The sequence below is a fragment of the Lissotriton helveticus genome, chromosome 1_1, assembly GCF_964261635.1.
Source record: "Lissotriton helveticus chromosome 1_1, aLisHel1.1, whole genome shotgun sequence".
NCBI classification, from domain to species: domain Eukaryota; kingdom Metazoa; phylum Chordata; class Amphibia; order Caudata; family Salamandridae; genus Lissotriton; species Lissotriton helveticus.
The window spans coordinates 974,485,210-974,511,331 of record NC_136057.1 but is presented as its reverse complement, the minus strand read 5'-3'; the positions used below and the strand labels follow the sequence as shown (position 1 = coordinate 974,511,331).

Here is a 26,122-nt window from a genome sequence, read left to right as displayed (position 1 = left end):
AAAAGGCTTGTGGCCGATGCCATACCTATTGGATTTGCCAATGCTTGTTAGGTTTCGCCCTGGGCGTTGCAACTGCGTAGCAGTTGCCCCGCCCACGGCGAAACCTCATGATCCTACATATGGACTTTCGTTCCGCCTCTGTCTCCCATTGGCTAGCTCCATAAATGGAGGCTAGCCATTGGGAGACAGAGGCTGTCAATCACGCTTTCTCGTGAAAACGCGATTGGGGGGCGTTTCTCTGTCTTTTTTAAGTCCCGCCCCTTTGCCCTGGGCCGTGCTGCCATTGGCTGCCAGCCCGGGACACCCTCATGATGTCATTCCCGGGCCGCGCTGTGATTGGCTGGCCGGCCCGGGACCTGACTTGTTTTTCTTTTTGTTTCTTTCTTGTTCTCCTTGGTTTATATCATTTGTGGGTTAAGGAGGAACGTTATGTTTTGTGTTGGTGGGCTTCCCCCACGCTGTCAACCCCAGGGAGGAGTGTTTTCTGAGACGTCTTTCCGGTCTGGTCCTTATGGTTGCAACTGTGGCCAAGGAACATTCTGGAATAAAAAAGAAGCTTCGAGGCAGGACCTGTGGCAGCTGAACACTAATACTGGTCTGGCGTACAACACGCAAAAGCAGAGACTTGAACCTGCTCTTCGAGCTCCAAAGTAGGCAGCTCTAGCCGTTACCCCACATCCTCTCCTTCTAGACTGTTATATTTAATAAACTAGATAATTTCCGATATTTATCTCATATTAGTAGAATCATTTCAAGTCACTGTGTAGTGTCACGCGGTGACGGAAGGCATTTATAGGTCATCGGTCAACACCGGCTAGAGCTGCCGACTTTGGAGCTGGGGACCCGGGTGCGATCCTCGGCGTCGGCTCAACATCCTGTGATCTGGGCTTAATTTCCCCGTGCTTACCACAAATTAATCTATTCTTGTGTAATGAGTTTATCCGTGTATTGTATTGTATTGTAATTTCGGCGTCGAAGCGCTTTTTTGACGGGTAGCTAGAGTTTGCGCTATGTAAATCTGCAAAAAGAAAAAAAAACAAGAAAATGTCACACATAGGCAACTTGACACGCACAGCCGCCTCCAGCTAATTTCTTATAGACTCTTTAAGAAATGAGACGAGTTCCACCGCTAGCATTCAGCAGCATTTGGTTCCTTGCTTCCTCCCTCGTTCACTTCCTTATCTAAACCAAGGGTTAGCATTACAACTATTTCTGCGGCCGCGTCCTTCCTTTGTTTTTACTGGTTCTCTCTCTTGCTTACTTTTGACCTAGTCCTTCTTCCTGGTCTATGGCAAGCTTCCTGCCTGCCCTTTGGTCCAGTGGTTGCGCGATGGGTGCAGAGTACACTTGTGGTGTTGCATAAGAAGGGTACCAGCCAGTGTCGGAGCACCTGTTAGGGAGAGGAGACGAAGGCAAGAGCAAGATGCAGCGACTCAGCGTGGTACTCGGGCACGTCCTTCCAGGGGCCCAGGGTTCGCTTGGAACCCGCACGAGGTCGCTGCAGGCTGCCGCCTGCTCAGCTCTTCATCACAGGGACAGTCCCGAGGACATTGTGGTGGTGCACGGTCTGCGCACTGCCATCTGCAAAGCCAAGTGAGGCGCCTTCAAGGTAAAGTACCCCCACTGCTTATTCAGTGCCACTCGCAGTCATTCTTTCACTGCAGAGACTTTGTCATTCTATGCATAGTAGTCCCACTCACTTAGGTATCTACTGCGGTCACTGCCTTTCCTTTTTGCAGATTCATATAGCGCGAATTCGGAGCGCTTTACATGAGCACCAGTTACGTTACAGAACGACACATTCATTTTTGGTAGGCACTGGGAGATTGTTGTATTGAAAGACAACATAAGTATTGATGTTTAAATGAAAGGCTTCCGCACACGCCAGTATGACTTTTCTATTTTTAACTCTATGAGGAAGCATGTTGCAGAAGCATGGTTCAGTTCAACGCTATGAGGAAGCATGTTGCAGAAACATGGTGCAGTTCATGTTTTGGAGATGTCAAATTTTCTGCAACAAGTGTGAACTGACCTAAGAACAGTGGTCATATTCAGTGTGTTTGTGATGATTAAAACATGTCGACATCCAACGTTTATGAAGTCAAGGAGTGTTTTTAGGTACAAAAAAAAACATTAAAAATGCAATAGGTCTCGCCTTTCATTAAGTTAAAGCCATTTGCTTTGCTATAGAATACCATTAGCAAAGCAAATGGCTTTAACTTAGTCAAAGGCGAGACCTATTGCATTTTCAATGCTTGATTTATCTGTTTTCAAAAACCAACACATAAATACAAAATTTGTCATTTACAATGCCAATAGCTCTAACTTTTCCAAAGGCGAAACCATTGCATTGTAAATGCTTGTTTTTCTTTATGACACAAGCTCTGGTAAAGAGCGACAGTCGTCTCTTAACCAGCCCTCAGTAATGGGGAGCAGTCAACCAGGAGCACTGAACCATTCTTAAAGCAGGCCTCAATCAGCACTATCAGAGCTTACACTTGCAGATTTGTTTGCTCAACTTCAACTAATGGTCACAAACGTTGACCCTTAATTGAGCTTAACCAATTAAGCATTAATTGGGCCTGCTTCTTCCAAGCGCTCAACCAGGGCACAGCTACACTCACCAAAAAGTTTTCACATGTAGCAATGTCGTTAATATATGCTCTAAACTAAGTTTTGGTTAACAATGGTGTGATAAAAGTGAATGGTCAACAGTCGATTGGGTTTATAGTGACACCCGGGTTTAAGCTCGCCACCCGAAAGCACCATCAACTGATTCACGCCACCAAGAAAACAGCATTCAAGGAACGACTGGACAACAACGCACACAACAGCAAGGAACTCTTCAACATCGTGAAAGAGCTCTCCAACCCCAACGCCGGAAACAACGACATCACCCCATCGCAAGACCTCTGCAACTCCCTTGCCTCCTACTTCCACAACAAGATCGCTGACATACACAACAGCTTCAGCACACAACCAACGCTCCCCACGACCGCACCAACGCCCCCCACCACCACCCTCAGCGCCTGGTCTCCAATCAACACCGAAGACACCATCCGCATGATGAACTCCATCCACTCCGGATCTCCAACCGACCCCTGCCCTCACCACGTCTTCAACAAGGCCGACTCCGTCATCGCACCCCACCTACGGGACATCATCAACGCCTCCTTTGACACCGCAACCTTCCCGGAGAGCTGGAAGCATGCCGAACTCAGCGCTCTACTAAAGAAACCAACAGCGGACCCCACCGTACTCAAGAACTACCGCCCCATCTCGCTCCTCCCGTTTCCAGCCAAAGTCATCGAGAAGACCGTCAACAAGCAACTGGCTGCCTTCCTCGAGACGAACGGATCCCTCGACCCCTCACAGTCGGGCTTCAGGGCCAACCACAGCACCGAGACCGCCCTCATCGCGGCCACCGATGACATCCGGGCCCTGCTGGACAACGGAGAGACAGCGGCCCTCATCCTCCTGGACCTCTCCGCGGCATTCGACACCGTCTGCCACCGCACCCTAGTGCAGCGCCTTAGCAACGCCGGAATCCAGGAGAAGGCACTGGAGTGGATCGTCTCCTTCCTCGCTGGAAGGACTCAGAGAGTCCGCCTACCACCGTTCAGATCAGAGGCCACGGAAGTCAGCTGCGGCGTCCCTCAGGGCTCCTCGCTCAGCCCCACCCTCTTCAATGTCTACATGAGCCCCCTGGCGGCCATCGCACGCCAACACAACCTCAACATCATCTCCTACGCCGACGACACACAGCTGATCCTCTCCCTGACCAACGACCTTGCCACCGCCAGAGCCGACCTACACGAAGGGATGAAACACGTAGCCGAATGGATGATGACCAGCCGCCTGAAACTGAACTCAGAGAAGATGGAAGTTCTCATCCTGGGCCCCTCGCCCTCCGCCTGGGACGACTCCTGGTGGCCACCCGCCCTGGGCACCGCACCCAAACCAACAGACCACGCACGCAACCTGGGCTTCATCCTGGACTCCTCCCTCTCCATGACCAGACAAGTCAACGCCGTCTCCTCGTCCTGTTTCAACAACCTGCGCATGCTACGCAAGATCTTCCGGTGGATCCCCACCGAGACCAGGAAGACGGTCACCCAGGCCCTCGTCACCAGCCGCCTGGACTACGGCAACGCCCTCTACGCCGGAACCACCGCCAAGCTCCAGAAGAGACTCCAGCGGATCCAGAACGCCTCAGCCAGACTCATCCTCGACATCCCCCGACGCAGCAACATCTCCGGACATCTGAGAGACCTGCACTGGCTCCCCATCAACAAGAGACTCACCTTCCGTCTCCTCACCCACGCACACAAAGCCCTACACGACCAAGGCCCGAGCTACCTCAACAGCCGCCTCAACTTCTACGCTCCCACACGCCACCTCCGATCGACCAACCAGGCGTTCGCCACCGTCCCCGGCATCCGAAGAGCCACAACAGGAGGAAGATCCTTCTCCCACCTGGCCGCCAAAACTTGGAACTCCCTCCCGACCCACCTCCGCCTGACCCAAGACCACCTCGCCTTCAGGAAGCAGCTCAAGACCTGGCTGTTCGAGCAGTAGCGGACCCCCCCTCCCGAAGCGCCTTGAGACCCTCCGGGTGAGTAGTGCGCGATATAAATGCAATGATTGATTGACACTTAGTACGGGTGGGCCTACATGACCTTTTGATGTCATGATATGTAAATTTTTATTTGGGAAGCATGTCAACTTACTCGAAGTGGCATTTGCTCGTTTAACAATAAGTGTGTTCACTTTCTCGTGGGCTCAGCTGACAGCAGAGTTCATCTTCGACTAAACAACCCCCCTCCTCATAATGCCACTGGTCCTGCTGGATTCCACAGCCCGGGTGAAACCGAGACTGGCTGTACCCCGGGGCCCGCCAGCAATGTCTTCTTTGCGCTTCTGGGTTATTCTCCTGCATTCCTGGCATTGCAGGCGACAATGGCGCGCGCAGCCAGGCCTTGAGGTGCAGCTACGCAGCGGTAATGCAGGGCGGGGAGGAGTGTCCTGTCCTGTCCGGCAAGACCTCGAGTGAGATGGCCACAGAGAGAGACGAGGCTTCTGAGAGAGGCTGCAGTGCGAGGAGGCTTATGTGAAGGCGCTAATAATTACAATAGCTTTACAAAATATTCATCGATTTATGCGCAAGGAATGTTAAAAACGTTAGAGCAGTCTATGTCAATGATTTAGTTCCTTTTCATATTTCATGTTTTACTTAATGTCGCATTATCCTGTGGTGTTAGCTATTTCCAGGATGGTGTGTTCCTGTATTTTTTTCGTGTAGCACGTTACTCTTATATGTTGCTTAGTGCATATTTTTAACTGAGTTACATCAAGGTGTTTATAACGGGCCACGATTGAGCGGTCGGGGTTTGAGGATGAAGGCAGTGCAAGTTTCTCACAGGGCCTGCCACAGATTCAAACAAGCATTGGCGTCGCCAATAGGTCTCGCTTTTGGGACCTTGTGAGTATTTAGTTATGCAGCTTAATATCCTTAGTGCATCAACTTTTGCAAGGCTAAACACCTATAGGGTTCCAAAGGCGAGACCTATTGACTATGCCAATGCTTGTTCTTTCTGGAAGTAGGTAGTAAGCCTAATAGCACTGTGCAGATGTCTTTAGGTACCTCCCATCCCGTGGCTTCTTTTAGCTTGTTCAATATTTCGATTCAATAGGGGTCTATCACAGGGCAGGACCACACCAATTGTAGAAAATCCGCTTCTGATGCTCAACAGCGGGTGCACCATTTCGAACGGCCCGGGTATATTCTACTTAGTATTTTGGGGGTAAGTTTGGTGCACGGAATTATACTGAATTAATTTGAACCGTGCATTCGAGCTCATGCTTTTAACCCCTTCATGTACTCTAATCCATTCAGGATCCACCAGAACGTCATTCCATCGTGCTTGGATCAGGAGTACTTTGACCGTCAAGTTGTTACGGATCGCTCTGTATAAATAAGAGATGAAGCAACATCCCTGTGCCATATAGAGCAGCACCTGGTGAACGTTCGTTCTAGGCGGCTCCTCTGGAAAAGAGGGCCACAACTCACGAGCCAAGCGGGCAGTCCTCCTGTATTACAGAAACTGCCCTCTCCCTAGTGTGCAAAAGTTGACTCTGCTTTTTCACATGTAAGAAACTGTTGATTTTCAAAGAGGTTTCCCATTGTTAGGCAGCCACCGTCATTTAAATTTGTGGATTAACATAGTCAGTGATTTAAAAAAAAAAAGGTTGCACCAAGGAAGCCCTTCAACTAGCGATTTGATGCGGAGAAGGCTTTTGACCGTGTGCACTGGCCGTACTTCTTTGCCACTCTCGAGCGATTCGGGTTGGGACCCCGGTTCTGACATTGGATCGCGAGCATCTACAGCGCTCCTCAGACGGCTGTCCAAGTCCATGGTTTGCTCTCTGATCACTTTGAGGTAGGGCGGGGATGTCCCCTCTCTGCCCTGCTTTTCGCCCTATATATGGAGCCTCTGGCCCAGCGACTTTGGGACTACCCCTTGGCACGAGGCATCCCATTTGGGCTAGACTGTCACCTCATTAGCTTATACGCGGATGACATTATCTTTTCGGTTGCACACCCCCTGTCCTCTCTGCCGGCTACTGTGAACGACCTTCAGACATTCAGTCAGTTCTCCCGCTTTAAAATCAATATGCAGAAATCTCAAGTATTCAATCTTACAGGGAGCCAGCCAACAGTGGAGGCTCTCCAAAATCGCTTTGCCTTTGACTGGGTGCCGGAGGGAATCATGTACCTCGGGCTGGTCCTCCACAAAAGCCTTGCGAAAACAGCAGAGGTGAACTTCTCTACCCTAATATCACGGATCCGCACAGACCTAAACCGATGGCGTTGCCTACCCCTTACGTGGTTTGGGAGAATATCCGCGGTTAAAATGAACGTTTTACCATGTGCCTTATATCTGTTCCAAACATTGCCACTAGAGCACACGCCCTGCGTCAAATACAATTGGCGATCGAGGGCTTTGTCTGGGGCCCGATCTCGCCACGTTTACAAGAATCCCAGCTTCAACGGCCTAAGAAGGACGGGGGTCTAGCCTTCCCTAACATCGCTCGATACTTCCATGCCTCGCTTCTACGTTATTTGGTGGAGTGGAATCGTCCCATTACAGAGAAATATTGGGTCTTCATGGATCAGACAGTAGCGGGCCATCACATCTGGCAAGACGCCGGGCTACCGAAAGCGACAAGCGCCTGGAGACTCTATTCGTCACTAGTCACCGTCCCACAATGCTCACATGGGACATGGTCTCTCAAAGGGCCAATTTGACTACATTCCCTTCTCCCCTGACCCCGCTTTTCCAGAAACTTGCCTTTCCACCAGGGATGGACAGCAGGTTTGCAGCGTGATGGGTGGAAGGGGGTTGTAAACGCCTAGGGCACTTATTTGACCTTCAAGGCCTTATCCCCTTTAAGGAACTACAAATCTGACTATAATCTTCCCGCCACCGATTTTTATATGCACTCCCAGATGATACACTGGATCTCTCGGGCTGAGACACGTTCACTAGCTTTCCGACCGATGAGGCCGTTTGAGAAATTGATAATTGGCAAAAATTACGATCAAAGTCTCATCTCTGAAATATACTCCTTTCTTACCACAGCCACCCCAAGGGCTTACACTGCAGGACAGAAACGTTGGGAGACGGAATTAGGGCGCACGTTGTCTGACAAGGAGTGGGAGGATGTTTTCTATCTGGCGCACCACACTACGTACTCCTCGGGCCATGCTGAAACAGTTTTCAAGATTGCGGCATACTGGTATTACACCCTGATCGACTATCCAAATGGCAATCCCAATGTGATGGCCTCTGCTGGTGGGCATGCGGAAGCCCCGGGACACTTCTCCACCTGCTCTGGCATTGCCCAAAACTAACCCGCTATTGGGAAAAGATACTGGATGACATTGATCTGTCCTTCACCACCTTCCCCGGCTTCCTGCTTACACTCTCCTAGGCCTCCCTAATGCGATAACCTTTCCACTGCGCTCGACTAGAGGGCGGCAGCTGGAGCTTGCATTGAACGCCGCACACAGGGTAATATTAGCACAATGGAAATTGGACAAGATACCGGAGTACACACACTGGTTACACAAACTCTGGAATCTCATAGGGATGGAGAAGCTTTCAATGGCAGCAGCGGGGAAGAGTAAAGATTATGCCAAAACCTGGGCCCCTTTCATAGCTATTCTATCCACTGAATTCCTAGAGTTGACCTGCCCACAATACCTCCGTATCCTGAAGTTAGTTCCGGATGACACCTCTGTCGCCCTATAAGAGTGTGTATCACTGGTCCTCTATTTCTTCCTGACGAATTGGGACTTCAAAATATCCACGGCACACAGGCTGACATACATCCTTCCTTTGTTTTGCTCACTGAGGAGAAGGGGTGGGGGAGGATGGGTTTATGTTTGTTTTCTTTATTGTTTTTACATTATTCTTTTTGTTCAGTTCAGTGTTTAAATACAGAATACTATTCAGAGCCTACCGACTTCAGTGGGTCCGACTTGAGTGGAGTCTTTTCTAGTCCAGTCCTTTGACCTCTTGTTTTTTTAACTGGCAAGAATACTCGCTCACAGCACGACCAATCTGTTACCATTCCCCCTTTTGGATGCGGCCGGCCCTGTTGGGTTGTAGGCGACTTGTTGTGTTCAATCAATCAAGCATTTGTATAGCGCGCTACTCACCCGGAGGGTCTCAAGGCGCTTGGGGTAGGGGGGTTCGCTACTGCTCGAACAGCCAGGTCTTGAGTTGCTTCCTGAAGGCGAGGTGGTCTTGGGTCAGGCGGAGGTGGGTGGGGAGGGAGTTCCACGTCTTGGCGGCCAGGTAGGAGAAGGATCTTCCCCCCGTTGTGGCTCTTCGGATGCAGGGGACGGCGGCGAGGGCGTGGCTGGTCGATCGAAGCCGTCGGGTGGGAGTGTAGAAGTTCAGGCGGTCGTTGAGGTATCTTGGGCCTTGGTTGTGGAGAGCTTTGTGTGTGTGGGTGAGGAGTCTGAACGTGATTCTCTTGTTGACGGGGAGCCAGTGCAGGTTTCTCAGGTGTGCAGAGATCTGGCTGTGTCGGGGGATGTCCAGGATGAGTCGTGCTGAGGCGTTCTGAATGCGCTGGAGTCTTTTCTGGAGTTTTGCGGTGGTTCCGGCATAGAGGGAGTTGCCGTAGTCCAGTCGGCTGGTGACGAGGGCCTGGGTGACCGTCTTCCTGGTTTCTGTGGGGATCCACCGGAAGATCTTACGTAGCATGCGTAGGATGTTGAAGCATGACGAGGAGACGGCGTTGACTTGTCTGGTCATGGAGAGGGAGGAGTCCAGGATGAAGCCCAGGTTGCGTGCGTGGTCTGTTGGTTTGGGTGCGCTGCCCAGGGCAGGGGGCCACCAGGAGTCGTCCCAGGCAGAGGGCGACGATCCCAGGATGAGGACTTCCGTCTTGTCTGTGTTCAGTTTCAGGCGGCTGTTCTTTATCCACTCGGCTAAGTCTTTCATCCCTTCGTGTAGGTTGGTTCTGGCGGTGGCGGGGTCGTTGGTGAGGGAGAGGATCAGCTGGGTGTCGTTGGCGTAGGAGATGATGTTGAGGTCGTGTTGGCGTGCGATGGCCGCGAGGGGGCTCATGTAGATGTTGAACAGCGTGGGGCTGAGTGAAGATCCTTGTGGTACGCCGCAGATGACTTCAGTGGCTTCTGATCTGAACGGGGGGAGGCGGACTCTCTGTGTCCTTCCGGCGAGGAAGGAGATGATCCACTCCAGTGCCTTCTCCTGGAATCCGATGTTGTGCAGGCGCTGTACTAGGGTGCGGTGGCAGACTGTCGAACGCCGCGGAGAGGTCCAGGAGGATGAGGGCCGCCGTTTCCCCGTTGTCGAGCAGGGCTCGGATGTCGTCGGTGGCTGCGATGAGGGCGGTCTCGGTACTGTGGTTGGCCCGGAAGCCGGACTGCGAGTGGTTGAGTGATCCATTCGTCTCGAGGAAGGCGGCCAGCTGTCTGTTTAACTCTGAGAGACCCTACTTTTATCATTGCTTTGCCAGTACGACCAGATTACAGCTAGCCGGCCCGCTGGGTTGTAGACGACATAACTTTGTTTTCTCTGCTTTACATTCTGCCAATAAAAACAGATTTAATACTAAAAAAGGTTGCACCACCCATAAAGGCATATCCAGGGCATGTGGCGCTCGACCTACCACATTCTTTACTGTGAGTTCCCAAACTTCTTCTACATGGTGGGCATACGGGAGGAGCTCTTGCACTCATCATCAGGAGCTCTGGCAGAGAACACCCCCATAAGTACCCGCAAGGAGCCGCTTTCCCAATTGTTGTGTTTGTCTAACCAATGAATTGTGTGTTGTAGTTGGGAGGCGATATAATAAAATTCCAGACATGGCACCTCCAAACCTCCCCCTTGCCACGTTCTCTTTAATGTCATCCGGCTGACCAGTTTACGTTTAGAGCCCCATAACAACTCAATTAACAGACTGTTTAGCGCTTTGAAAAAATGAATTGGACTTTTATAAAGTGAATATTGTAGCGCATATAGGCATCTGATCAATCCAATTAGCTCGACTGACGATGGGAAGCGGCTTGTGTCTATGCTGAATTCATGTTTGAGAAAGTGGCATCTGCCATGAGCACGTTTGTGGAGAACACACGCACATGTGACAAATGTGGTACAAATTGCTTATGAGATGCTGAAGGCTGGTTGCAAGTTCTTGTCATAATGTGCATGGATGTGATGTGCTGCTGTGTAACCAATTTAATGTTTTTCTATATGTGGTTGTGCTGGCACATTCTGTTGCCACAGTGGTAAAGGCATAAGGTTGTGGGTCCCAAAACCTGTCCTGCCACAAGATCTCGCTCTGTTCTGATACATAGATGTGTTGGCATCGAATTTTGCTGCTCTTTTTTATCCATTGGTGTATGTGCATCCCATATCTCTTACAGACCTAGGTTAGTGGTATTTAGAAGACCAGTCTAACTGGTTAGGAGAAATGATCAATCAGGAGGTCAGGACCTGGAGAATGAGTCCGGAGAAATAGAACTTTGTATCAAGCATCAACCTACAGAAGAAAGAAAATCAAACGATTTCCATGGGAATGAGTGCTCCACCGAACAAGCAGCACAATCTCTGGCCATGCCAAACCTTTTGGCTGAAAGTGCTGGATTTTATTATGTGCTTGTCAGGCTTATGTTGCTGTTTTAATTCAAAGTAATGAACTGTTACTACAGGGAGGAATTATCCCTGTTCGTAGCGTATCGGTGCAGCTTATTTTCTCCTCTCTTATGACAAGCTTTGGTGGGCTAGCAACGGTTATAGTTAGCAGACTATTAAGCTTCACGTGGAGCGGGTTTGTTGTTCGACAAGTCCAAGAAACATTCCAAGTCCTTGTTTCGTGCATTGCTTTGCTTCATCAGTGTTCACTTAGGAGCACTGGTGAGATGCCATACAAATCTGACTTCAAGCATAGCTTTAGATTTTCGTTCACTCCTTCTCTGAAAATGTAGTTCGTATTGTGTTTTCACTAATTAATGAATGCTTTCTCTCTTCATCTTCTAGAAAAGAAAACGTAGGGACAAGGATGAAGATGTGGTCAGTGTCTGCAGCCTTGACATCAAGGTAACAAACTCTTATTTCCAAATTTACCAAACCAGAGGACATACCGCTGTTTGTCCTGGACCATGAATTAATGCTTGGTATATCAGTTTATGTTCATGGAAATTTGTTAACATACCATTGTGCCACTCAATTAGCTTTTGTGGACATGATGGAATTCTAACTTGACTGTTGTTTATAGCTTATTTTCTAAATATTCTAAGCTGCATCCCGAAGTGAAGCTTTCCTACTCCGCCAGGTGGGATCCACTTTCTAGATCCTTTCAGTTGACACCACTGGGTAGGTGAGGGAACATAGATAAACACCATGTCCCAATGCCCTCGGTTCCACTAGCAAATGGAAGCCATGCTTAATGTATTACTATGTTTCAAACCATGAAATACTGTGTTTATAATCATGTATCTATTCTACTTGATTTTACAGCATTTTGTTTTCAGGATTCATTTTGTCGAGTAATATCTTTGAGAAGTTATTATTTGTGGGGAATTATTATCTATGCACAATTATCATAAGTTGCTGTTTCTTTTCATGTTCAAAATAGTTGAAGTTTTATAACTAACAAGGACAATACAGAAGAGAGTACCGTAATAAGTACCCTGAAGAATCTTTTGTATTCAAGAACAATAACTATGAATATAAGAGGTATAATATAGTAATTAGAATAAAAAATTTAAATAGGAAGAAACAGAAAATAGTATTAATGTATGACACAAATTTCTTTTGAACAGTGCTACTTCTGATTACTACATACAAATTATAATTGAGAGACAAAATAAAAATGTATAGGTATGAAGTAATATAATCCTCAATCAGTTGTCAAAATGAATGATATGATGAGAGGGACTACTATAAGCAATATCAGACGAAGATAAATTAGCACCTCTTCTATTCAAAATAATTCATGACCACCAAACATGAAACGATAATAAGGACACATGGGCGGAGTTTGTACAGCAACAGCGAGACCTGTTGAACAAAAATCAGTAAGATCTCAACAAGCCGCCAAACTAGTTCCATCTAGTATGCACGTTGTCCATCGTAATTCCAATCTAAACAAGCTGCCTATGGTGTACATGGTCAATAGTCCCAAATGGAGTCTAGGTAGCCTCCACGAATCCACTGAATCTCTAATTAACAGAGCTATTCATTGGATTAGGTATGTTAGAGGCTGTAGGTCCGTCATTAGGGAGGATATTAGCAGTGCAGAAAGGCTTAGTTTCCCGGGGGATGCATATGATTGTATTGGATTAGTTTTCAAAAATCCTAGGTTGGCAGGAGACCTAATCAACCTTGAATTCAGAAAATGCTCCCCGGATCACTCTAGGATCCAACTGAGATCCACCCCCCCCCCCCCCTGATTTAGCTGACTAAAAATCAAAAGTGTACCGTTGCCAATCCCGGGGTGAGCTCAAGTTTGTATTCTAATGACTGACTATTGACAGAAGTTGCACAAGAGGAAGATAGAATTGCAATCATTAGGGAAAAGTCTGCCTCAGGTAGAACCACCCTCCCGGGTATCTCGCCTCCTTTACCACTTTTATTCTTCTTCGCCTTCGTCGCCGATCAGGCCATCTAATATTCTAGACATAACATTAAACGATGCTTCTGTATCTGACCCTGGGAATCCAGGATCAATTATCTCGTGGAATATAGCTGGCCTGAAATCTAAAATAGATTCTCCTGAATGGGCAACATTCATCAGCAAGTATGAAATATGCCTATTCCAGGAGACTTGGTTGCTGGATACATTCCATTTTTCTGGCTATCTGAATAATAGTATCCCAGCCGAAAAGCGAGGGAGAGGCCGCCCGTCTGGAGGCCTGTCAATATGGGTTAGGCAGGACCTTGATGTTACATTGAAGTTCCTGCCTAGTAACCATAAGGATTTACAGATTTTAAGGCTAGAGCCCCCTAACAAGAAGCCCATTTACATCTTCAATCTGTATGCCCGAAGTACCGGGGGGAAGAAATCTGAAGTACTAGCCCTCTTGGAAGACCTGATAGAACGATACTCCCCCAATGCTAATATAATTATAGGAGGTGATTTTAACATAACCTCTGAGCCCCTTTTATGTGACAATTGGAACATATCCGATGAAGACAGGGAATGGGGTGTACCCAAACTCGATCTGGAGCCTATAAAAAGGTGGACAGAAATAGTGACTCAACTCAATCTGTCTAAACAAAGGCTTAAGATCAACCAATGGTAGAACTGTCGGTGATCAACACGTTTAGGAGCGGGCCTCGCCAGAGTAGAATAGACTCTATCCTGGTCAGCCTGGGTCTATGGCGACATCTTAAAGATATGACAATTGTTGATAGGGTTGAAAGTGATCACAATCCCCTATGTATGACACTGACCTACTGGGAAGTGCCCGCTAGCGACAGAGGAGAGCTGGGTACTAACTCTCCCACTGGCATCGCCATTTCAAACGATATGCGCCATGTCCGCTGGTCAAAGGTTTCGACTATTCAAGAGAATATCGATTTTATATCAATCAATCAAGCTAGCTCAAGCAACAAGTGACTTGGGTGTAATATGCAAAGAGGGCCTACTGGCTCCTGCTCTAGAGAAAGGTACTAGAATCCTCGAGTTTTTCTTCAAAGAGTTAAGAAGTTTATTTGTTAGGCCTTCTAACCCAAATGGATCACGCCTCCCCCAGCCACCACGATGGTATTGAGGACAATGTAAGCAGGCCCGTTTAGAGCTGGGTAAAGCTATCAAAAGCGGATCAAGCTGGAATATTCGCCTCGCAAGGGCCTCATACAGGAGTGCTCTCTCTAGATCTAAACGTGCCTGGGACGAGCAGAGACGGCAGGATTTAAAGGAGGCCAGATCGCAGAATGACTCGCGTAGGTTCTGGAACGTTTTTAAATGGGGAAGTCAGGGTAACTCGGACAAGCCCCAGAACTGGGTCCCCCAAGATGATTGGGTAGCCTGTTTCAAACCCCAATATGCAAAGGGTGAGGCTTTAAACCTAATCATGGAGTTACCATCCACACCTTTTTTGGAAGACTCGTTCACCCTTGGAGATGTGTATTGTGCCCTAGACCTAGTCATCCCTGGTAGAGCGCCAGGTATTGATGGCATAGATGGCATACCAGCGGATTTATTTCTGCAGGATAAAGAATCCTGGGGTACATACATACTTCTCTTGGCTAATACGGTTGCGAGGGGCGCTCCAATTCCACACTCATGGAATGGGGCAGAAATTATTCCCATATACAAAAAAGGGGATAAATCCCTACCGGGTAATTATCGGCCCATCAGCCTAATTGACACCTCTCAAAAAATCTTTGGCAGACTGCTCCTCAATAAAGTATTGGAGTGGGAGAGGGAACAAAACATTTTATCCCATTTGCAGGCTGGCTTCAGAACTTCAATCCGCACAGTCGACCAGGTCTTGCATTTTGCTATGCTGTACTGGAAGACTGTGGCGATTGGAAGGGGTAGCCTATATGCTGCCTTTATTGATCTTAGGGCAGCATTTGACTTGGTTCCCCGCTCAACTCTATGGAGCGTTCTTAATGACATGGGCATGCCGGGCCCCTTACTTTAATTGATCAGGAGACTCCATGAGGAGAATTTTGCTCAGATTAGGTGGGGCACTCCTGGCAATGTTACTACCCAGTTCCCTGTAGAAACTGGAGTGCGCCAAGGCTGTGTCTTGGCGCCAACCCTTTTTTCTATGTACATTAATGACGTCGCCAAGTTACTGATTGATTCTAATGTTGACGCGCCCTCCCTTGCAGGAGCTAAAGTCCCCATTTTAATGTTTGCTGACGATTGTCTGATAGTTTCCAAAACCCCGAGTGGACTGCAAAGGGCTTTGTTGATTTTTGAAAACTTTTGTACCGCTCGAGGTTTGGAAGTAAACGTTTTAAAATCTAAGTTCATGTCATTTAATCCGTCGAAATCTTTCAAGGGTACTGTAAGAATGAATGAATTACCTCTTGAGAAGGTCCAGGCTTTTAGCTATCTGGGAGTTTGTATCCAGCACGACCTAACGTGGAAACACCAGGTTGAACTGGCTACCCTAAAACATAGTCAGCTCGCAGGAGCTCTAAGCTTGGAACACTCAAGGTCTCTTACTAAGCCGATAGCCCCTGTTCTATCAGTCTACAATGGCAAAGTAGTCAGTTCTGCTCTTTACGGAGTAGAAATTTGGGGGTCTGAGAAACTAGGGGTATAACAGCTTCTGAAAATCGTTTCTTAAGGGACCTAATTAATTTACCTCAGAGCACCCCTATGAGCCCTTTATTTTGCGATTTGGGACTGTGCCCAATAGCTCTTATCGCGTTTATACGCCCAGTTTTGTATTGGAGGCGGCTTTGGACCACACCCGAACTGGAAGTATACGCTAGGGGTTTGTTGGATGTAATAAAAAGTGATATTTCCCAAAAAATCAAGTGGTTAGGACACATTCGGGGTGCATTAAGAGATCTACGTCTCGGGGAACTGTGAGACGATCCAGAAAATGTTAGGTTCCCTTCGGAGAAGGTTCTTAAAGATCTGTACTGGAAGTCTGTGGCTTCAAAAATTTTTAGGAACCCAGCTCCCCTTCCCGTGACCGGTATGTTCCTGGACTTTAAGGATGGGCCAAATTTTGAAGCCTTTTGGGATCTCATCCTGAAACCCCTAGATAGGAAGCTTTACTTCCAATTGAGAATCGGGAGCTTACCAGTAAGGGCGTTCACTAATAGGTGGACTAGTGGGGGCATGACTGCTTGTCCAGCATGTTCATCCACATTGGAAACTATTAGCCACTTGTTATTTGAGTGCCATGCCTATCTAGCTCCCCGAAGGATCTGGTTACGCCCAGTGTGTAGTTTATTGGGTACAAGGAGTGGGTTCCTTGCTGTTAGACTAATCCATACCTGCGCTCATCCCCCTCTATGCATAGCTGTGGCCAAATACTTAGGTTGGGCATGGACAATTCGAAAGAGACTGATGACAGCTTGAATTTTAACTTTGGGGCGAAAAAAACTTTTTGATTGTGTAACGTGTCTAAATTTTACCTTATATTGGATGTCGTATTAATGTCATCTTTTGTAATGAAATTGTAAATTTTATCACTTTTATTATTTTAAAGGACAAATTTTATATGTATTATATGCTTTTATGACAATCGTCGAATAAAGCTTGCTTGAATTGAATTGAATAAGGACACATCTTTCCAACACCCAGAAAAAGACTTTAAAACATCCGACAATAAAAAATGTAAAAGTTAACAGTTCAAGTCAGACAGTTTTGTTGAAACAGCAATAGATTTGCAAATCAAAAGTTTAAATGAAAGTATTTCAGAAAAATGTAATATTTTTTTGACATCCCAAAATTTCCCTCCAAAATGCCAACAATTTGAAGTAGGTAAAAGCTTAGCTTGATATAACTTTAACGGAGTCCATAAGTAGTTATAAAGAATAAAGCAATCTGTTTTATATAGTGATACAGGTAACCATCCTGAAATATTATTTAACCATATTTTTTTCTATGTTTCTTGTGAGAAAATGTTGAGTTCATTATTCCAAAATGATGAAATCAACTCAATGTTGTTTCCTTAAATTTAGTTTTTTTTATAAATTAATGAAACCGCGTGAGATGAAGAAGATACTGCATGAACATATGTCGTGGAATCTGAATTAATATTTGATGGGTAATTATTTAGAAAAGAATTTAAAATAGAATTACCTAAAATGTAATCTTTACAAAAAACTGATGAAGATGAGCTAAATGTATGACCTATTTCATCAAATGATCAAAAAGTATTATTATGTTATATATCCTTTAAATAAAAAATACTAGCTTTAATCCAGGAGTGCCAAAATTATACCGATCGAGATAGTTTTAATTTAGGATTATGCCATAACTACATATCAGAAGTATGTCAAATAGTCCATTGAAAAAGGGGAATCTAAATCATGAAAGATTAACTTTGTAGATTTCAAAATAATAGAGTTCTTAAGTAATATTGATTTATTAGACATCGTTAACAAAGTAGGTAGAGGAAATGGCTTTATCAAGTTATTTTCTATAAGAAGCCATGTAGGGGGATTATCAAGATGGGAATGATTAAACCAAAGAAAACCTTGTTTTAATATAAACGCTTTGATAGTTTAAAAAAAATCTGGCAACCCAAGCCCTCCATTACATTTAGCCATTTTTTATTTTTTGTAGCCTATACGGGGTGTTTTAGTATTCCAAAGAAAGTTGGAAAAATGCAGATCAATAATCTTATAAAACTGCTTAGGAATTTCGCTAGGAATCATAGCTAGGGAATAAAAGATTTTGGGAGCTCTTGCCATTTTTATTAAGTCAATTTTTCCCCAACATGACAGGTGTAATGCAGACCATTTGGAAACATTTTCTTTAATATAGTTTATAATAGATTCGCAATTTAATGTAATCTTTTTTTATAGAAGTGGTGAACTGAATCCCAGGGTATTTAATTGTATCCCTTAGCCAAATTATTTCTTGTAAAGGTAACATATCAGGTGCACTAAGAAGATTGAGAAGAAACATTTCAGTTTTGTTAGTATTTAATTTATAACCTGAAATCTGCAAATATAATTAAATAATAACTTATAATGGAGGGAATGAGAATTCGGGATTTCTTTTAAACAAAAGTATATCATCTGCATATGCTAATGTTTTGGTGATAACATCCTTAATATTAATACCAGTGTTGGCAATACATTTACTAATAGTAATAAGTAAGGGTTCAATAACATGGAGAAATAACAGTGACAAGTGATAGCCTTGCCTAGTACCTCAAACCCCCCACCCCTCAAAATAAAAACGGATTAGACATTAGACCATTGATGAATAGGCGAGTAGAAGGGCTAGAATAGAGAGCAGATATGATGCGAATAAATAGATCACCAAAATTAAATACAGATAAGGCATGATATAAAAATTGCCAATGAACTTTATCGAAAGCTTTTTCAGCATCCAATGCAAGCACTCCAGATGGTAAAGATAAGGAGAACCCTTGTTCAATTGCATGTAGTAAGACCTTAGTGCTATTAACTGAATATCTATTTGTCATGAAACCAGATTGATCAGGATGAATATGGGAATCCAATACTAAAGTCAATTTAGTTGCAACAATTTTAGCGTAGAGTTTACAATCTTGGTTTATTAAGGAAATAGGGCGATAATTTGATACAATGGCCGGGTCTTTGTTAGGTTTTGGAAGAACCATAATTAAAGCTTCTGTAAAGGAACCAGAAATTCAGCCTGAAGCTCCAAAAAAGGTAAAAAGTTTAAATAAATGAATAATAAGTTGCAAGGCAAATTCTTTATACAATTCTGCAGGGATTCATTGGGACCTGAAGATATACCCATTGCTGTTTCTTTCCAAAAGGCCTTGTTGCGGTCTTAGATGTAGTAGCATTTGCTTACTTCTGGTAATTTAGGTTCGGAATGATCAGTATAACCGTTTACTGCAATGAATTGCTGTTAAATAGCTTCTTCCCGGAGATTGCTAATGCTGTTAACTATAACACAGTTGGCCGTGTGAAGGTGGGTTGTTCTTCCTTGCATATCCTTACTTGACCAGCTAGAATTGCTCCCAAAAATGTAGTTTTATTTATTTACATGTTTTATATGGGACACTAACTGGCCCCTGGCTGGAGTAGCCTTGCCTTTTCAAATGTGTTACTGCATCTTTAAGCAACAGAACTCTACTATTAGATTTTACACTCCCCCCAGTATGTGATTTTCCCAACACTACAAGCAGTGGAAAACCATGAGAGCCAGTTTGATGTGGACTAATAGATAGGACCATACATAAGGACTTTGATCATGGTGGCAAATCTTCACCTGATCATGCCTAGTAAGGTGCGCCCACTCCTGTGATTTGACCACCAAGCAGAGATTACCAGCTCAGAAGTGACCAGTTGAAAAGATTAAAGACTCCTGTAAGGTAGTGTGTATGGTTTGCACAAGAATTATACTAAAACTATGGTGGATCCCAAACCATACCACTTGGTTTTGAAGAACTTAAACCACATCACATCAACATAAGTCAATTTACTGGCTTCCAGTTCAATGAATGTTCATATTCAACATGTTGTGTACATTTTCTAGCAACAATGAGGTAAAGGCTAAATCTACCTTCTGCTCCACTATACTCCACCTGACGACTTCAGTCCTGTTGAATTCGGCCTAATCTGCATCCATCAAAGAAAAAGGCTGTTTACCTGAAGATGAAAAAAACAGTGCAATAAATTGTCAGACATGCTGTTCAGACAAGCGTTCACAGCGCAGACCACTACGTGAGATTCCTTTGACTGCCACGCACGACTCCCCTTGCATGAACTGGGCCCCAATGTTTGAAATACACAAGATTATAGTACATGTACGATTAGCGTGTAGTAGTACTCTGTGACCTCCCACCATCATTCACTGCTGGTCCCATGTTGAATAATGAAAGTGAAGGAGATTCATTTAAAAATATATCTGAAAGAGACACGTTAGTGATAGATTCCTTACCTTAGAATATCTCCAGGCATCAGACTAGATCCGGACATATTTTCTACTTGGCAGTATCTCTGCCTGTCAGTAGGTGGCGTCCTGCGGCTCCACGTTCGTCACTGGCGTCGTAGGCGCCGAGAAGACGTCACCGAGAGTACTTAGGCATCACCCATGCGCGCTGATGTCAGTTCTTTCTTTTTCCGCACGGAAAGGCGCGGATCCGGATTGAGCATGTACCTCGGTCATTTTTTGGCGACTTTTTGTGAATTTTTTGTCTCTTCAATTGTCTCCTGGTGTACATAGGGATGCCCGACTTTAAGTCTTGTGGGTCGTGCCGCCGTAATATGTCGGTGGCGGACCCCCATGATGTCTGCCTCTACTGCCTGGAAACCGACCATGACTCCTGGGATTGTTGAGACTGTCGAGTCATGGCCCCGAAGGCCTTGCGAGAGCAGCGCTGGAAGTTGTTGGAGGCCTGGCACTCCTCTCACCACCGCTCAGGGTTTAGAGGCTGTTCGCGGGACCGCTCCTGGGCCCGGAACCGTCGCTCCTCGGGCTCTAAGGCTTTACCTTCAGATTCCGGTAAGCGGCGCCATAAGAAGAAGTCGAAGAAGCGTGTTTGCTCTCCGACATTCCCCTGTCGCTCCTCGGAGGCGGACGAGAAGGACAAGGACTCCTGCGCGGAGCCTGGGAGTCCACGGCCTACCCGCCATATCCGGGTCCGTCGGCGACTCCCGAACAGCTGCAAGAATTTCTTTCTGCCATGGACCGCCTTTTCAGACCTCGGGCTCCCGCCTGCGGGCCCTGCGGTCCTGTGTCCAGATCCTGTTGGCGGGGCGGTACCGCCTCTGGCACCAGCCCCGGAGCCACTGGATCCAGCGCCCTCTGCTCTGGCCCCGGCGCCACAAGGTGCAGCGGCGCTGGCGCTGGCTCCGGCCCCGGCGCTGCCCTTGACTCCGGACCCAGCGCCGCCCTTGGCTCCGCCACAGGCGTCGCACTGGATGCCGTTTATCCCAGCCCTGCCCCGGTTCTTGGACCATTTAGTTCCGGCCTGGGATCTGCATTGGGATGCGGCTCCGGCTCGGCCTTGGCCGAAGCCGGTCCTGGCGCTGCTCCCGGTGCCGCTTGCACCCTCTCCGGCCCTGCCGCCATGGCCGGCTCCTTCTACTCCAGAGCCGGACGAGGGATGGGATGGCTCTGAGGACCCCCTTGCGCGGCAGTGTGACTCCTAGCAGGATTGGGTGGATGACCTTCAAGATGCGGGTGAGCTTGATGTGTCTTCTGACCTCAGGTTTGTCTCCCCTCCGCCTACTATGGAGGAGGGCGCTTCCTACACTATGGTGCGGCGTCGGAACGCGCCGGCCCTCCATCTCGACCTCCCTACGGTGACCCTTACGACCAACCTCCTTACGGAGGTGCTCCAAACAGCATCTACGTCGTCTGAGCCGCTGCTCCCTTTCAATGAGGCCCTTACCGAACTCCTCTTGGGCACTTGGTTGCGACCGGCCTCGGGGGCACAGGTGGATAAGCACGTCTCTAGGTGTCATAGCCTGGTGATATTGCCTTCTTGACCACTCACCCCAGGCCTGAGAGCCTGGTCATTCAGGCCTCGACGTCGCAGAGTGCCTTTCCCACGGCTCCGCCAGATAAGGACTCTAAGAAGCTGGACCAATATGGCAAGAGGTTGTTCTCCTCAGCCAGCACGGGGTTGCGGTCGGTTAATACCACCTGCTTATTGGGCCGTTACTCCCACGCAACCTGGGATTCGGTAGCAGAGGTCCTGCCTCAGTGCTCTGAGGAGGTCCAAGCTGTCCTTTCCCAAGCAGTTGCGGAAGGCAAGGATGCGGCGAAGTTTGCCATCAGGTGTGGTCTGGATAAGGCTGATTCCTTGGGCAGGGCAATTTCCACGACTGTGGCGTTGCGGCACCATGCCTGGTTGCGGTCTATTGGGTTCTCGCCAGATTTCCAGGGCTCGCTCATGGACATGCCTTTTGATGGCTCCCGCCTGTTTGGAGACAAGGATGACAGTGCCCTGGAGCGCTTTAAAGACTCACGGGCCACGGCCAAGTCCTTGGGCCTTTCTACGAAGAGCCCTGCCACGCCTGGGTTTAGTTTCTTTCGTGGCTAGGGCAGGGGCACCCAAGCACACTCTTCCAGCATGCCTGTCCAGAACCAGCATCAGCGAGGCCGTGGATTCCGCAGGGGCGAGTCTCATAACCAGCGTGCGGGCCAGTCCACTTCCACCCCCGCTGCTTCTGCCTCTAAGCCTTCCTAATCCGAACTTAAGGGAGCACCGCAAGCCGGTGGGTGGCAGGATCCGCCACCACCTCCACCACTGGCGCGAAATTACATCAGACATGTGGGGGCTGCAGATAATCAGCCAAGGTTACGCACTTCCCTTTCTGTCCTCCCCTCCGACCATGCCACCAGTAAGGAGTGGTTGCTATTCCCACTACTTTCTGGTCCCCAAGAAGGACAAAGGAAGTCTGCATCCTACCTTGGACCTCCGGGACGTAACTCGCTTCCTCCGGAAGGAGAAGTTCATGATGCTCACCCTGGCTCAGGTCTTGACTGCTCTCGACCCTGGAGACTGGATGGTAGCGTTGGACTTGCAGGACGCATATTTTCACATCCCCGTCCTGCCGGCCCACCGGCGTTACTTGCGGTTCACGGTAGGCCAGGAGCATTTTCAGTTTACTGTGCTCCCCTTCGGCCTTACCAGTGCCCCATGGGTGTTCATGAAGGTGATGGCGGTGGTCGCAGCTCATCTGTGCCGGTTAGGAGTGTCAGTCTTCCCCCTACCTCGACAACTGGTTGTTAAAGGCAGGCTCGCCCCAGGCAGTCGTCAACCACCTTTAGACTACAGCCGACCTCCTGCACTTGCTGGGGTTCTCCTTCAACGTGCGGAAGTCGCACCTGAGTCTCTCGCAGAAGCTCCCATTCATCGGAGCGGTTCTGGACTCGACGCAGTTTCGGGTTTATCCTCCCGAGCAGCGAGTCCGGGATATTCAGGCTATGATTCCGATCTTTCAGCCTCTATCCCGGGTATCCGTCAGGATGACCCTCCGGCTCCTGGGCCTGATAGCCTCCTGCATCCTGCTAGTGAGACATGCCAGATGGCATATGCGGGCTCTGCAGTGGGACCTGAAGTTCCAGTGGGCACAGCATCAGGGCAACCTGTTCGATCGGAGGGTACTGCATGACATATGCAGTGGTGGCTCACGAATCGCGATTGGGTGAATGGCAGATCCCTCTCCCTTCCCCAACCGGAGCACACAGTGGTGATGAATGCGTCCCTCCTGGGATGGGGAGGCCACTTGGGAGAGGCGCAGATCAGAGGTCTCTGGTCTCTGGCGGCGTCCCGCTCCATATCAATCTTCTAGAGCTGCAGGCGATCTGTCTTTCACTGAAGGCATTCCTTTCCTCTGTCCGGGGAAGTGTAGTGCAGGTGTTCATGGACCTCACCACAGTCATGTGGTATAGCAACAAACAGGGCGGGGTCCTGGACTCTGTCAGGAGGCTCTGCGCCTCTGGACATGGCTGGAACATCAAGGCATTACCTTGGTGGTTCAATATCTGGCAGGTTCACTAAACGCCAGGGAGGACGAACTCAGCCGCCGGTGCTTGATTGATCACGAATGGCGTCTGAACTTGAACGTGGCGCAAGGTCTCTTTCTGCAGTGGGGAGAGCCTTGGTTAGATCTATTCGCCACCGAAGAGAACGTGCAATGTCATCAGTTCTGCGTGTTGGAATTTCCAAGGCGGCACTCGCTCGGAGACGCTTTTCGTCTCGAGTGGAGCTGCGGTCTACTGTATGCTTTTCCGCCTATACCACTTCTGCCCAGAGTGCTGAAGATCAGGTGCGACCTGGCTCAAGTTAATCTTGTGGCTCCGACTGGGCTCGAAGAGTATGGTATCCTGAGCTACTCAGTATGAGCATCGATACCCCGATTCGCCTGCCTCTTTGGGAGTATCTTCTGTCGCAGCAGCAGTGGACGGTCCTCCACCCGAACCTGTCCAGCCTCCACCTCCATGCTTGGAGATTGAGCGGCGACAGTTGACACCTTTTGATCTTCCTCCCGAAGTCTGTGATGTCATTCTGGCAGCCAGGCGTCCCTCCACCAAAACGGTGTACGCCTGTAGGCGGAATAGATTTGTGGCATGGTGCACAGCTAAGACTGTGGACCCCCTTTCGCCCCTCTTTCTGATGTTCTTTGGTTCCTTCTCTCTTTGGCCCAGCGGGGCTCTGCTCTGGGCACTGTCAAAGGTTATCTTTCGGCCATCTCAGCCTTTCTATGGCTTCCAGATTTATTTATTTATTTATATTTATTTATTTTAAAAGTTTGATATAGCGCTGGCTAGACCCGGAGGTATCAGAGCGCTTTACATGAGCATCGGATCATAGTTACAGGTTACATCGTTACAAAGGTTACACAGTTCTTAGAGCATGGCAACATAGTTACTTGTAAGGTCGAGATAAACAATAAGCACAAATACGTAAGGGGAAAAGAAGGGAAGGTGAGAGATTCAGGGGAGGGGGGTTGGAGTAGGGGAAGTAGACAGATAATGAAGGCGGGAAAGAGGAGGGGAGGGTGAGAGACACAGCATAGGGAGAGGAGGGGAAGGGTGACGGGGACACAAACCGGTAGACGAGTCAAGGCAACGTCCAAAGTCCAGTAAGCTGTGATCCCAGGGGAAGTGGTATCCCTTCCCTATCTCTATTGCGAGAGGCACCCTTTACGTAGTGGACTCTCAGAGGGGTCTCTGAGACTCCAAGGCCTACATACTGGATCCTTCCCCAAAAAGGGGAGAGGGAGTGCTTTGGCAAGGGGTGCCATACCATACTTCAAGTGTGAGTGGCTCCCTTGGCACAGTGTACTCACTCAGCGGGTTCGCTGAGACTCCAGAGTATAAATATTGGATCTTTCCCCAACAAGGGAGGAGGAGTGTTTAGTCAAAGGGCACAAAGGACAGGGGGTAGGCAGAGTAGCAGGCAAGGGGAGAGATTCAGGGGAGAGAGGATAGGAGCTATGGAAGAGACAATAAGGAGAGACGAAAAGAAGTCTGCCTAAAGATCGACTGGGTAGGTGACGACCAAGGAGGGAATCCACGGCCCATCTCCCCTATAGCTAAACCAAGTAGCTTCATCGGATATCAGACAAAATAGTTCGGTCTCAATAAATTAAGAGAGGAGGGAAGGAGAGACCTAAATACAGGGAGGAAGCTGGAGGAGACGGTTGTTAAGCGCTTTCTCACAGGCATTACACACACGTTTCCTCCCGTGCCTTTCATAATGCCTCAATGTGACTTAAATCTTGTCTTGACTTTTCTGATGTGTGCTCCCTTTGAGCCTCTTCAGAACTGTCCTTTAAGTCTTCTAACTCTAAAGATGGCTTTCCTGGTAGCTATCCCCTCTGCCAGGAGAGTGAGTGAGCTCCAGGCTCTTTCTTTCAAACCTCCTTTCCTTTCTGTTCATTGGGACAAGGTGGTTCTGAGGACACATCCTTCTTTCTTGCCAAAGGTTGTCACGCCCTTCCACATCAGGCAGACCATCACTTTGCCCACCTTTGTTCCGCCTCCGCAACCTTCAAGGGAAGAGGAGAGGCTCCACCATATGGACCCAAAACGTGCGCTCGCATTCTGTCTGCAGCGTACACAGCAGTTCCGGGTGGATGATCAACTCTTTGTTGGCTACGTGGGCGCCAAAAGAGGTCGGGCGGTGCACAAACTGACCATCTCCCGGTGGGTCGTTCTGTGCATCAAAGCATGTTACTCCTTGGCCAAGAAGGAGCCTCCTGTGGGACTGCGTGCCCATTCGACCAGGGCAACTGCAACCACTACTGCCTTGGGACGCAGTGTCCCCTTGCAGCATATTTGTCAGGCTGCTACATGAGCCTTGCTGCACACGTCTACAAAGCACTACTGCCTTGACAGTCAAGTCCGGAGAGACGGCTTCTTTGGCCGTTCCGTTCTCTTGTGACTTCCTGGTGTAATTGTGTTTGCAGACCCA

At 48.0% G+C, this 26,122-nt stretch overlaps 1 protein-coding gene across 1 annotated transcript in view; it reads left to right on the top strand.

Annotated features, from left to right (window-relative positions):
• The window catches only part of NET1 (neuroepithelial cell transforming 1), a 334,347-nt gene that overhangs the window by 175,910 nt on the left and 132,315 nt on the right, over window positions 1–26,122 (top strand). Inside the window, exon 3 of the mRNA XM_078677343.1 lies at window positions 11,580–11,639. Within this exon, the coding sequence (XP_078533469.1) occupies window positions 11,580–11,639 (60 nt within the window). The remainder of the gene's footprint in view (window positions 1–11,579; window positions 11,640–26,122) is intronic.